The sequence below is a fragment of the Mixophyes fleayi genome, chromosome 4 (genome assembly GCF_038048845.1).
Source record: "Mixophyes fleayi isolate aMixFle1 chromosome 4, aMixFle1.hap1, whole genome shotgun sequence".
In the NCBI taxonomy this organism is placed as follows: Eukaryota; Metazoa; Chordata; class Amphibia; order Anura; family Limnodynastidae; genus Mixophyes; species Mixophyes fleayi.
Window position 1 is genome coordinate 285,078,768 of NC_134405.1, and position 14,864 is coordinate 285,093,631.

At 43.2% G+C, this 14,864-nt stretch overlaps 1 protein-coding gene across 2 annotated transcripts in view; it reads right to left on the reverse strand.

Annotated features, from left to right (window-relative positions):
* DOCK2 (dedicator of cytokinesis 2) overlaps positions 1-14,864 on the reverse strand; it is a 699,501-nt gene that overhangs the window by 150,878 nt on the left and 533,759 nt on the right. For both annotated transcript variants that reach the window (XM_075209814.1, XM_075209813.1), the window contains exons 31-32: positions 6,010-6,110; positions 5,051-5,109 (exon numbers count right to left, since the gene is read on the reverse strand). In XM_075209814.1, the coding sequence (XP_075065915.1) occupies positions 5,051-5,109; positions 6,010-6,110 (160 nt within the window). The remainder of the gene's footprint in view (positions 1-5,050; positions 5,110-6,009; positions 6,111-14,864) is intronic.

The window sequence follows — 14,864 nt, forward strand, 5'->3', positions numbered from 1 at the left end:
CCCCTCACACCTCTACACATCTCCCCACAGACCTCTGCACATCTCCCCACACACCTCTACACATCTCCCCACACACCTCTACACATCTCCCCAAACATATCTACACATCTCCCCACACACCTCTGCACATCTCCCCACACACCTCTGCACATCTCCCCTCACACCTCTGCACATCTCCCCTCACACCTCTGCCCATCTACACACACCTCTTCACATCTCCCCTCACACCTTTGCCCATCCCCCCACATACCTTTGCATATCTCCCCACACACCTCTGCACATCTCCCCACACAACTCTGCCCATCTCCCCACACACTTCTGCCCATCTCGCCTTACACCTCTGCCCAACTCCCCACAGACCTCTGCACATCTCCCCTCACACCTTTGCCCATCTCCCCTCACACCTCTACACATCTCCCCACAGACCTCTGCACATCTCCCCACATACCTCTACACATCTCCCCACACACCTCTGCACATCTTCCCACACACCTCTGCACATCTCCCCACACACCTCTGCACATCTCACCACACACCTGTACACATCTCCCCACACAACTCTGCCCATCTCCCCTCACACCTCTGCACATCTCCCCACACACCTGTACACATCTCCCCACACAACTCTGCCCATCTCCCCTCACACCTCTGCACATCTCCCCTCACACCTCTGCCCATCTCTCCTCACAAATCTACACATCTCCCCACAGACCTCTGCACATCTCCCCTCACACCTCTGCCCATCCCCCCACACACCTCTGCACATCTCCCCTCACACCTCTGCCCATCTCCCCACACACCTCTGTACATCTCCCCACACACCTCTGCCCATCTCCCCACACAAATCTGCACATCTCTTCACACACCTCTGCCCATCTCCTTACACATTTCTGCACATCTCCCCTCACACCTCTGCACATCTCCCCACACACCTCTGCCCATTCCCCCACACACCTCTGCACATCTCCCCTCACACCTCTGCCCATCTCCCCACACACCTCTGTACATCTCCCCACACACCTCTGCCCATCTCCCCACACAAATCTGCACATCTCTTCACACACCTCTGCCCATCTCCTTACACATTTCTGCACATCTCCCCTCACACCTCTGCACATCTCCCCACACACCTCTGCCCATCTCCCCACACACCTCTGCACATCTCCCCTCACACCTCTGCCCATCTCTCCTCACACCTCTACACATCTCCCCACACACCTCTGCACATCTCCCCTCACACCTCTGCCCATCCCCCCACACACCTCTGCACATCTCCCCTCACACCTCTGCCCATCTCCCCACACACCTCTGTACATCTCCCCACACACCTCTGCCCATCTCCCCACACAAATCTGCACATCTCTTCACACACCTCTGCCCATCTCCTTACACATTTCTGCACATCTCCCCTCACACCTCTGCACATCTCCCCACACACCTCTGCCCATCTCCCCACACACCTCTGCCCATCTCCCCTCACACCTCTGCACATTTCACCACACACCTGTACACATCTCCCCACACACCTTTACAGTGAAAAGGATTATCCTGCTTTTGACATATGCGTCAAGATAAGCTAGTTTAAAGAAGAACACCACCCAAAATTTAGTATAGGGTGGAATTCAATTTGTCAAAAATATTGTAATTTTCTGACTTCTCTAGTGCGCCTAACTTGCTGTGGTTCCTAAAGTCATCAATAGTTCAGCAGTGTTTTGCTGCTGCTCACTCACATTTATTTCTATTTTGCTGGCCAGTATGTTTGTCAGGACCACTGAGGTCTTCGAGGCTATCTATAGAAATGGCAAATGGAGCACTTCAGATAAATAAAGAATCCATTTCACAGAAATAAGGCAGCATTTAGGGCCTCATTTAGAGTTGGATGTAAATTGTGAGTTTTGCATACGCACAAAATTTGTATCTGTACAGTATCTCTACAGTATGGACCTGTGGCTGTTAGCTTTTCTCTGATTGTCTTCAGTATGAAGGATTGGAAATAACATTTTACATGGTGGAAAAATAATAACTAACTATTGCTATCTACTGGAACATACACATCTCTTTAATTTAAAAATTGAGCTGATGTATAATGCATAATGTGGTAAAACCTACCTTTCCTCTACTGATCTCTCTCCCTCCCTTCTTTCCAGGGTATGCGCATGCCTCACTGCCATCTCCTCCTGGATGTCCTCTAGATTTCTTAAACTCAATCTTGCTAAAACTGAACTCATTGTCTTTCCTCCCTCTCGTACCTCCTTCCCCTCTGACCTCTCCATCACTGTTGACAACTCATCTATCTCCCCTTTTCCCCAACTCCACTGCCTAGGTGTCATCCTCGACTCCTTTCTCTCCTTTGCCCCTCACATTCACTCTCTCGCCAAATCCTGCCGTTTCCAGCTTCGCAACATTGCCCGCATTCGGCCCTTCCTCTCCCAGGATGCCACCAAATCTCTCGTCCACTCTCTGATTATCTCCCGCTTGGACTACTGCAACCTTCTCCTTATCGGCCTCCCTCTCTCTCATCTCGCTCCCCTTAAATCTGGACTTAACGCCGCTGCTAGGCTTATTTACCTCTCTCGCCGTTCCACCTCTGTATCCCCACTCTACCAAGCCCTTCACTGGCTCCCCTTCCCCTACAGAATCCTTTTCAAGCTCCTCACTCTGACTTACAAGGCCCTCGCCAACTCCACTGCTCCCTACATCTCTAACCTTATCTCTATTCACACTCCCTCTCGCCCACTGCGATCGTCCAACGATCGTCGCCTCTCTTCCCCTCTGATTACCTCCTCTCACGCACATATCCAAGACTTCTCCCGCGCCGCTCCCCTCCATTGGAACAAGCTCCCCCGCTCCATCAGAACTTCCCCTAATCTGTCCTCTTTCAAACGAACATTAAAAACCCACCTTTTCCTTAAAGCCTTCCAGTCTCATGCCTAAACTCCCACCGGTCGGCTACCTCTCTTTCTCATCCCTTCTTCCCTTCTCCCCCTTCCTCGACTCCGTCTCCCTTTCTCCCGTCTCTCCGTCTCATCCATGTGTCTGTCTGTCTTCCCCTCCCTTTAGATTGTTCGCTCCTTTGAGCAGGGCACTCCTACCTTCTGTTTCCATCACTTTTAACTGCGCTCTCCAGCTACTCAGCTCACCTCCTCTCAGTCCCTCTGCCCTCTGTCTCCTCTCGCTTCTCTCCGCTCCCCTCAGTGACTCTCAACCTGTCATCCGTGCCCACCCTCTTGGGCCATAGTTACCTGCCTATACTCACTTTTCCCCTCCCTCCCTCTCTTTCATGCTGTGCCTGAGCCCCCAGAGTTATAGTGCTTACTGTTACTTGTACTGTGCTGTTTCACCTTGTACTGTGCCATTGTTTGTCCTTGTACGGCGCTACGGATACTTTGTGGCGCCCTATAAATAAAAATTAATAATAATAATAATAATAAATAAAATACACAACATCATGTTAGGGCTCACGCCCCAGGCATCAACTCCTAGAACCGTTCGGAGGTCTTCGCCTATAGCAATTGCCTTTCCCGTAGAGCTAGACGCGCTCACAGGTACTTGGATGCCCCCAGGTCTTGTTCTCTAGAAGTAGGAGCTGACAACCTGAGAAAGTAGCGCAGGTGTTTAACAAAGAAGCGGAGTGAGGATCCAAAGGTTTCAGGGTCACAGGCAATTCAGCAGCGTCAGTAATCCGAGCAAGAGGTCAGGGTCACAGGCAAATCAACAGCGTCAGTACCCAGGCTAGGGGTCAGCAACGGTAATAACAATAACAGGAGCAGCAACACAGCAGGAGGAGTATGCTAGGAAGCAGGGACTATAACCGGCAGGGAGGCTTGCCCCTTCCTGCCTAAAATACCGGTATTGACCAATGAAAATGATGGGGCACAGCAGGGATAATTAGCCCCCTGAGGCTAAAGCTAACACCTCATTTGCGCACGCGGCTGGCTGACCTGGATGCCGGGACGCGGCGCTTCAGTGAGAGAGCGTCCCGACCGTTGCCTTGGCAACGGCCTGGACAAACCGAAGGTGACGTCCCGGTTGTCATGACAACGGCCAGGACGCTGGGCCAGAGAAGAGAGCGAGTCACGCCGGTGCCAGGAGCCGCCACGGCTCGTGACACATCATGACTCACACAATAGTATGACTTCTTGGGAGTCCCTCATGACTTGTACTATATGTCTTATCACTTCTTATTTGTCAATCATCACTTATCTCTTTTAATTTGTCACTAATGACTTGTTCCTTATCACTCATCACTCTTCCCTCACTGCTTGTCACTTGTTGTTCATCTTTTATCATTCACCCCTCATCAGTGCACTTCACTGGATCCTCTTTGCGACACCACCAGGTCTTATTCTCTGCAGTGGCGACCACTCCTGGCCAACATCTTGCTGAACTTCATAGTTGCGGTCACATGACCGTTCATGCCTCCTCCCCGCCCCCTGCACATTTGGGCATTCTATTTAACCACGTTCTGTGAACCATTAGAGGGACAGAACGCGTATGTCTGTTAGTTACCATTTGGCCTCAGTATTTATACTTATTGTCTCTCTAATTCATCCTTGTCTGTCTGAGGGACTTCTACTGAAATTACCTTCTTGTGTTGGAAACATTGGTTTGCCCCAAGCATCCATTCCCTGGTTTCCTGGAATCTTATCCCTCCTCTGTTATATTGGTTCCTGGCTAAGTTGCTACTAGACCTTACTCCCTCACTTTCGGATTACGCTAAAGACCTACCCCAGCGGCCACAACATGCTGCGGCCAACTCTGCGAAGCCCTTATGTCATCGTGGTGCTAACTTAAGCAAATCACAAGATCTGTTCACTGCATTCCAGATAGATGTCTAGTTTGATTCTGATGTTTCACTCCATTTAATGGACAAAGTAATATGTATTTCTACTTAAAAATACAGATGAGTGTTAGTGTTAGCAAGCCAATTCCCATCAAGTTCCAATATGGGCACAGCTGAGTTTGAGTAATGGGTTACAGACAGCAGTGAATAGTGTTACACAGCATTTTGGTAAATACATTAAACGCCTCTATTGTTTGTCACACTTACCAAGCTTGTACCACATGTCACGAATTGCAAATCCTATTAAGCACCTCATATCTTCGTACCTGAAGTGAAAACATACATTTTACAATTTCTTCAATGGAGAAGGGCACACAACTGCTAGAAACACACATTTTCTGGTCCCAACCAATTAATTAGAAGTTGATGACATGCAATAACATTCTAAATGCCTGACATACAAAAAGCTTTTGGACAGACTGTTATTTTAGGGATTAGGTACTGTACAAATACAGTGCTACATTCAAGAAAATCAACAAATGAAGAACATAAGGAAGAGGGAATAGCTCATTATTTGTAATCAAGAAGCATCAAATTGAGTTTTGCTTTGATCAATAATACTATTAATCAGAATAGTTGCTATTTGGTTTTCTTTATCTACTTACAGTTTTCACTTTATTCAGGTTCACATTATATTAAATCTGGCAAAAAAACTCCAATTTTCGCCAGAGAAGGGGGTTTCTCTCCATTTCTTAAAAAGGCCCCATAATGTCATAAGCACAAATTTGCTGTTAACAATGACAAATAGATTTTTTTTCCGTTATCCAAACTGCATTGGAATGATGATAGAATTTCATTGGTTGCTATAAGTTGCTGCACCTTTGAACAGCACCATCAAGGTGTCTGGTATGTTGTATATACAGGATAATCCTGCTTTGCACCCCTTTCCGTCAGTAGTAGGCTCTATGTTCGGTGAACTCCCTGTCTTTTGTTACCTGTATTTATATTAACTCCTGTGTGTTTATTTAAATTAAAGTACACATGTTATTTCCCAGTTGTTTGCCTATATAATTAGAAAGTCGTGGAGGCAATGGGTACCTCAGCCAGCACATAAGGCTGCCGTCTGGTGGACCTATTAGCGCTCAGTGTGCAGAAGCAGCACATAAGCCCGGCATTCTTACAGTACATCAAATATGTCAATTTTAATGGAAAAAGTCAAAACCTACTTGTCCAGAATTTCATTGCGCTTATCATGAGAGAAATTCTCAAGCTGTAGAGAATATTGAGTAATGAAAGCCACAGCCAGATGAAAATAATTGTTCCAAAGCTGTAAATTGAAAAAATAAAGTATACAACGTTATTCAACAGGAAAGATGAGCTCTGAATAATTTATCAAGAATCAGCAACATGGCAAAATTATTTGTTTGCTTCATGTCTTAAAAACTAAACCGTTGTTCAGCAAATATATTTTTTCGGGCAAAGCAATTCAAATCAATAACAATATTTAGGTTTGTTAAAAAAGTAGATTATGATTTAATATTGTTGACCTTTCATGTTTCAATTGTTTTGCAGCATAAATGTCAAACTAATACCTATGGAAGTTATTAAAGTCAATGATTTCTAGACTATATGGCATAGTTGCCTACTCTCCCGGAATGACTGGGAGACTCCCGAATTTTTGGGAGTTCTCCCGAACTCCCGAGAGAGCAGGCAAAAATCCCGGATCCAGCTGTCCCCGTTGTTGTAGATGTTGGGGGCGGGGCTAAATGCGCCATCATGGCCCCACCTCCTGCCGGGATTGCCTAAGATTGACAGGGGAGGAGCCTAACGGTGCACAACGCGTAGCTACGCCCCCCTCGACGGACCCCCTCCCGCACAGCTGCCTTCAAAAGTAGGTAAGTATTCTATAAGGTGTCATCAATTGTATTGATGTATAGGGCTATGTATTAAACACACTGTAAACCTAGGGTTGGGGATTGCACATTTTGTGGGTTATACTGTGTTTAGCAGAAAGCTGTAGAGCCTCGCCTTCAAACGCCCTGTTTTGCACAACCTCTAAGATACCGAAGATGAAATCTAAGTTTATATTTTCAACTGTACACCTGTTGCACTAGACAGACACAGTTTATATATAAGTTAAAGGAGTCTCTGAATCCCTCTGAAGAAAACCTAGGGAGCAGATGCCACAAGTTGATAAGTTAGGAAATAATGTATTAAATTGCATCACAAGAACTGATATAAAGTGGGTGGGATTGGAAAATGTGCTGCAAATTGAAAGAACCTCTAATCTGTTAATTTTACTTTATTTCCGAAATGCAATGCTTCTTATTAAGTAGAACATTTATATATTATATTCTATTATATTATATACTTATATGTATACTTGCTAGGCATGTCACTACATCAAACTGTTGTAGAAATTATTTTTGTTTCTATTACATGTGTATTAAAATACTTCATTTGGACCAGATGTAAGTGTTCTGTTCTGCACTTATCTGTTAGTTAGCTCACAACGTGCCTAAGACTTTATTTGATAAGCAATTTTAATTGTACATATAAAATTTTGCCTATTGCTGAAAATGTCTAGTCATTATAGGCATTGGCTGCATTTCTAACAACAGCTGCAAAAAACTGATGATGTGGAATGCAGATCTGCACGCTTGTACATCCCCAGGCCCAATAATGTCTTTCCATTAGGTACTTTGTACAATTCATAACTGTATTCCATCAAATAATACTTCAACTGTCTTTCCTCATCATTTCTAACAAAGGTTATTACAATACCAGTATAGCAAAGGCTGCACAATTAGCAGAAATTGGCAAACTAAACAGAGTGGCTAAGCATAAACTAATAATAGTTCTAAAACACACAGCTAAATATCACAAACAGTATGACAATCATTTATCATGTGTTACTATTTATCTGCCATATATACTAAGGCTAGGTACACACTGGAGGTTTTTCAGCTGATTATCAGGCCAATCACCCAATAAACGACCGCTCGGTCACAGATCGCGTTAGTGTGTATACCTACACAAAGAATGAAAGTCATTTCAAAGTGACGATTGTCATTTCATTTGGTTGGTTGTACTGTTTAATAATCTCATTCCAATCACCTTTCAATCATGTAGTGTGCATGCACTCATAGAGTTTACAGAGTCATGGTCTTTTCAGCCGATGCTGGTAATAAATATGTCCTGGTGACTAAATGTAAAGAGTGCTGTAGATGGAATAATTCATTCATTTGTACTGAGACTGAATATTTAATTTCAGGGTCACAGAAGTTAACGAAATTCGCTATGACATGTGGATAGCTATAACAAGGCGGTTAATCAGTGTAACAGGAATGAATAAATGAATGTATATTGTGCTGTCATTCTCTAAATGACTATAGGATGAGATGAAGAGCACAGAACTGAAAGTATATCGTGTGTAGTGTGTATGCATGTATTGCTTGACTGGTCGATCCTTCAGTCGTAGGTGCAATCATTGTAGATAACAGATTGGTTGGAAAAATCTCCAGTGTGTTCCTAACCTTACTCTAATATATTGGAAGGTAGCTCATACCTACCAACTGTCCTGATTCAGGCAGGACAGTCCCAATTCTGGGCGACTGTCCCGACAGTCAGGACTTTTGTGTCAACTGCTGAGAATGTTAGGCTCACCACAGTACCAGGTGCATGTGGCATATCGGGGTTGTTGCTGGAGAAGGGCAGGAATGGTTATGGGCAGCCTAGCACTTTAGAAGTGCCACAACCCCATTGTGATGCAGCCACACCCCGATTCCAGAGGCCTAGGAAGCCAAAGGTTATGGGGTGCCTAAAGCAGTGATTGAGTGAAATTATGTCAGTCATCCAGTCTTTATAATGACCCCCACACTTGAGTCCAGAAGGTTTCCCAGTATTCCGGTAGCCACTTGGACATTCTGTGAGAGTTGGTAAATATGACAGGAAGACTTATAAAACAATAAAAGTGTACAGATTACTAAAAGTAGCACACACAAGAGAATAATAAGCATTACAGAAGATTTATTACAAATGAGGGAGACATTATATATTTGAATGTAACCACCTATCATTAAATTTTGTTACTAACTTTGTCTATCCACAGTTTCTGTAGACTGTATACTCTAGTTTGGTATTTGAACTTTTAGGCTGCAATAACCATAGCAGTCCATGCAACTGCTCTGGGGCACAGCAGCAGAAAGTAAAAATAAAAAAGTAAGTAATTGTTTCTGTTCACTAATTTTGTCAGTTTCAGTTCGCTGGTTTTGTCATGCATATAGACCAAGTTATCAAGCGACTCCTCCAACAGTCAGTGATCCTGATTAATGAAGGCACGGTATTGAGCATATCGTGCGCACATGACTCTGCGCATGGCCAGAGCCAGACCATGGGCCAGTAAGCTCGCCCTGTCTGATGCGTCTTTGTATAGACACTTAGTAAGGACACTGTCACATTTCAATGCAGAAAATAAAAGCTCTGGAGCCCGGAATATGGTGAAATACACAATATTTATTGGTGAAATGTTTCCAGAAAGTGCAGTATGGTACAAGCCGGATTGTGTAGATATAGAACAGGGACTGATTTAGGTAAATAGGTAGTTTGTAGAAATCCCAGGGCACAGGTGAACCAGGAGTACAACAAGGAACAGCACAGCAACATATAACAACAACAATGACCAGCACAGGAAAGAGTGAGAGGTATAAATAGGAGCAGGAAATAATTAATGCAACAAGTTAACTCCAAAAAGATAGAGAAGCAGAGCACAATAGCAGCACCTCTGGTGGATCAGAGGTACTGCCGGATAATACATTCAGTGAAACACAATAATAAAGTCCAATCCAATCCCAGAGACAGGAGCTGCTGAGATGAAGCAGCATCCTGACACGATGCTGCAGAGGAAAGCGAGGCAGATCCTGACAGACACTTAGTACAGCCTACGATTTTGCGGAGTGAATGGGTTGGAAGGGGTGTTTTTCCGTAGCCAATTTACAGTAAGTGTGCCAAGTTCGAGCACACGCACAGGGCCGCCGAGAGGGGGGGGGGCGATTACTATTTACCTGGGCCTGGGTATGCCAGGGGGCCCGTGGCTGCACTGACTTTTCCTTTTTTTTTTTTTTTTTTATAAAAAGAAAATTTTTTTAACATTTTTTTTTCTTCAAAACTTTTTCCATGTTATGGGGGGGGGGGGTTAGTAGGGGTAGGTTTCGGGTTCGGGGGTGCACCTCAGTAGTTGTGCCGGCCGCGGCGCACAGTCCAATCCGCCAATGCGATGACGCCATACGAGACTGTGCTCTTGCGTGACTTTGTGGAGCTTGTTTACAGCCTGTGACCGCACCTGTAAGGAGCGCGAGTCATAGCGCTGTTTTTGGTGCAGGGTGCAGGCTGCAGGCAGCAGGGAACAGGGAACATTGTAAGTAGAATTATGTTGAGCCACAATTTGCCTCCTGGGAATGGAATGCATTGGATATTAGTTTGTTTTCAAGATAAGCATTTGGAAATTAGCTTTGTATTGTAAAAGCTCCCTTAATGGTTACAAACCAGGCATTTATATTCATTTGTGTGTTTTATCTCTCTCTGTATCTTATACACATTATTGTAGTAGGGCATGCCTTGCTATTGATGACCATTGCAGGATTTCTGTAATGCTGATAATAAGACCTAGCCATGTCATTGTGGATCACAAGTGGTCATGTGATTGGTAGAGTGTGTTAAAGGGACACTGTTCTGCTCATTGCTGGGTATAATGGTTTGGACATAACTATAAATACTGTGTGCTGGTCTGCAGTTCCTGGTTATAGAGAAAGTGAGTATATCTATCCCCCCTTCTCCTTTGAGCAGAATGTAATTGCTGCCACAGAATGCCAGCTCATTCATACATTGTTCTGGGGCACCAGAAGTGGTGTCGTTGGTCGCATAGCAAGCAACTCATTAAGCTTCCAACTGAACAGGGACACCGGACATATGGGCACCAGTTTATTCTCCTCTAAGCACAGTTCTTAGAGAGGATGGCAAAGGGGAGCTGAGTAAAATGTGTGGCAGCTACACAGGGCCATGATGGTCCGTCTCATCTACTGGGCCAAGTAACACATGCTACCATGGTATGCCCATGGCTGGTCACTACTACATATATTGATGTGTACACTGGTGCCTTTAGCCTGCTAGTCTTTGCTGCTTGGACATATGTCATGCTCCGGCAAGCGGGCGCTGCACCCTTATGCCAATGGTGTACACAGCAAAGCAGGTATTTTTCGGCAGGCGGGTGGACTAGCGCTTTCAACCTGGTAGACATGAGCCCCAATGATGCATAGCCACGCCCAATTGTATGACCACTCCCACCATAGCCACGCCCAATTGTATGACCACTCCAGCCATAGCCACGCCCAATTGAATGACCACTCCCGCCATAGCCACTGCGGAAAAAAATTCTCCACTGTAACGGGGCCCTGAATTCCTCTTGGCAGCCCTGCACACGCAGCCATGTCTGAATCAAGCTCTGGCCATCTCAAAGTTACTTGTTTATCTACCATATGTCTTGCACCAAATACAGGGGCAGTCTAAGTCCTGATCAGTAGTGTTGTCAGTATCGTATGCATGCTAGAACATGTGTCTGCAATCAGGAACAACTGTAAAAATGTATTTTATAGTCAACAAACATTAATATCATCCTAATGTTTTTAATGGGAAACAAAATAAATAAAATATCACTTTTTTGTAACTGTTCTATCACTAAAGCCTATATTATTACCAGGTGACATTCATTTAATCATTTTTTTTTCTGTTTGTTCTTATGGGAATTTATAGTCCACATAGGTATTGGACGTATCCTGCAGCATCTTGTATAGTAGAGCACAGCAGACATACACAGGAATTCAATAGCACACGTTTCTAGAGATCTGTGTCTTGATGAATTCAGGAGTGTGCAAAGCTAAAATACACACATTTATTACTAATTGCGAGCTGCGCTCAGAATGTGTGCCTTGATGAATCAGGCCCAGTGCGAGGAGCACTGGAACACAATTTAATGATGGGAAAGTGTGAAAAGATAGGTGGTAATTTAATCAATGTATTTAACTATGTTTTAGACATGGTGATCCAATTGACAATAAAAATTATTTTCCAGATAATAGATACCTGTTGTTATTTGGAAGGCTATTTACAATATCATATTTTTGGTCACATTGATGTTGTGTTTTAATATTAAAGGGAGACTATGACAAACTATATCATACAATTCTCACAGCATAATAATACATTTCCAGTTTGGTTATGATATAATATCACAAATGAAAAAAAGATATAAATCAGATGTTGTAGTAAACTTATATTCAATCTGTACCAGGTTGTAGAAATAGAACTTGGCAGTTGCTGGTGTCTGATTTTTCTATTTGTGATAAAAAAATGTCCAAACTCAAAAATATATTATTTTGCTGAAATAAATCTATTATTCATTTTTCAATTTTGAAACAGTCTTCTTTTGAGATTAATAAGTTTTCTATTCCCATTTAGGTTTATCTTCTTGAACTGTATTGGGTCTTGATATGTGTTCTCTTAGAAGAGAGAGAGCAGTATATTTGCTTTTCAATTGAATGAGAACAAACTTCCTGACAGTATAATTTGTACCAGTGGAACGTTGAGTTCAATAATGTATTTTTCATATACACAACGAAATTGTGAACAATGTTGTTTTTTAATTTTATCAGAATTTTCATGTTTTGAAAAACTTAGGTTATTTGGGTGTAGGTACCATTTTTTTTAGAAAGAAATTTAGATTACTTTACACAATGAGGCATTAAACCCAGCATCTTATGGATCTATTTATCAAATAGATAGCTACTTATCGCAGCAATAGAAAACCTTTTGTGTCTCTATTTAGCAATAAAATGTCACCTGAGCAGCTCAGCTTCCCATCGATACTGGCTGGCAGCGGTAAGAGGAGTCCTACCGCTCACCAGGCCAGTGCAGGGTCCCTTGCAAATGCACACTGGCTTTGTTCTTCCAAATCCAGATTACTTAATAAAAGAATATATAAATTTAGCAAAAAAAAAAAAAAAAGAATACTATTAAAAGGAAGAAAATAAAGCATTTTTTCCATCACTTTCTACGAAATCCAGACAGACACTGTGGTCCATAAGTAGGCATCCCTGTAAGATATAGCAATAGGCTTCATCAGCCAGTGGACTTTGATGAATACCAAGAGGCCCAAAAATGTGTTTGTTATTTTCGCTGTATTTAAGGTTTTTCTCTCTTTAATAAATAGATCCCATAGTCACAGAAATATAAATAGAATATATACAACAGATAAGCAGCTCAGAGACTGTTTTGAGTTAAGCATTAACTCTTATACATAAACTGAATGACATTACATAGGCTATTTATGATGTAAGTCAGTGATATGATTAGCATAGTCAAAGCTATTAAATCTCAGCATACCTTTGGTGCTTTTGTCACTGAATGGAGGGAAATACAGACTTCTTTATAACATTTTATAGTACACACATTTGTTTATATCTATTACTGAACATCGCTCTGTATTCTCAGCATCTTGTGAAGCCAAATTGTCCCATTGATAAATAGCCCCCTAAAGTTCAATAAGTCCAATCTATTATAATTAGATATGCGCAGGCTCGGTTCTCTAAAAACCGAACACTGCAAGTTCGTCGGTACTTTCCCGCTTCCTCAGAATTAACATTGAGGTAAAACGTCATTATGACGTCCTCAGATCTCGCAGGATTTGGATTCCATAACTACCTACCTCCCTAGGAGATCTGGCACCATTGCTCACACAGACACAGGAGGGGTAGCAGCGTTCTTATCACTCTTCAGTCCCCAGTGCCATTATTCACAAAGAAAAAGGAGGGGTAGCAGCATTCTTGTCAGTCTCCAGTCTCTCCAATGCCACTGCTCTGTGCCACTGCTCACATAGAAACAGGAGGGATAGCTGTGTTCATGTCACTCTCCAGTCTCCAGTGCCATTACTCAGTGCCATTGCTTATACAAAATCAAGAAGGTTAGCAGCGTCCTTGTCACTCTCCAGTCTCTCCAGTGCCATTGCTCCATGCCAATGCTCACACAGAAACAGGAGGGGTAGCAGTGTTATTGTCACTTTCCAGTCTCCAGTGCCGTTGCTCAAAGAGTAACAGGGGTAGCAGTGGTCTTGTCACTCTCCAGTCTCCAGTGCTATTGGTCTGTGCCATTGCTCACACAGAAACAGGGTTAGCAGTGTTCTTGTCACTCTCCAGTCTCCAGTACCATTGCTCACACAGAAACAGGATGTGTTTCTGTACTTTCATGTAATTGCCAGTGAAGGCCTTCTTCGTGGAAATTGTAGTTCATTTTGATGAACATTATCTTTTCTACATTTTTAGTACGTAGCCTCCTACGCCGATCGCTGACTAGATTCCCGACTTTGCAGAAAACTCTTTCTGAGTACACACTGAAGGGTGGGCAGCTTTGGTACTGCAAAGCAAGTTTGTACATGGGTCTCCAATTTGCCTTTTTTTCCTCCCAGTATGTAAAGGGACAATTCTTTGGATGTTAATAGTAGGATCAGGTGGAGTTACGGCAGAGGTGTCACAAATTTTCTGCAATTCTTTTACACCAGACCAAATGTCAAAATGTTGTGCTGACTCATCTGCATCACCACTGGGTCTCTTGGGAAAGCTAAATTTTTTCCTAGCAGCAGTAGCCTGAGAAACTGAAGGAGGAGACATTGTTGTGTCATGTACCACTTCAGCTGTCAGCTTGCTCACCAGGAGCTCACTGCATCTCTTGAGATTTGGGTCAGTTGAAAAGAAACAGAAGACATAGCTCTTAAACCAAGGATCAAGCACTGTCACCAAAATTGTTTCTCTTTTCTTTTGATACCAATTATACCAAATTGTAGTGATCAGATTTCAAAATGTTGATAACTCTTGGATCCAGGTAAAGCAAATAAAGTACTTGATCTACAAGTTTGACATACTTAACGGAATTGCTTTGTTTCATCTCCTTCTACAATTTCTCGAGCTTCTTTTCCAAAAGTCTAATTAGCGGAATCCCTTGACTCAAGCTAGCAGTGTCTGAACTCACTTCACAG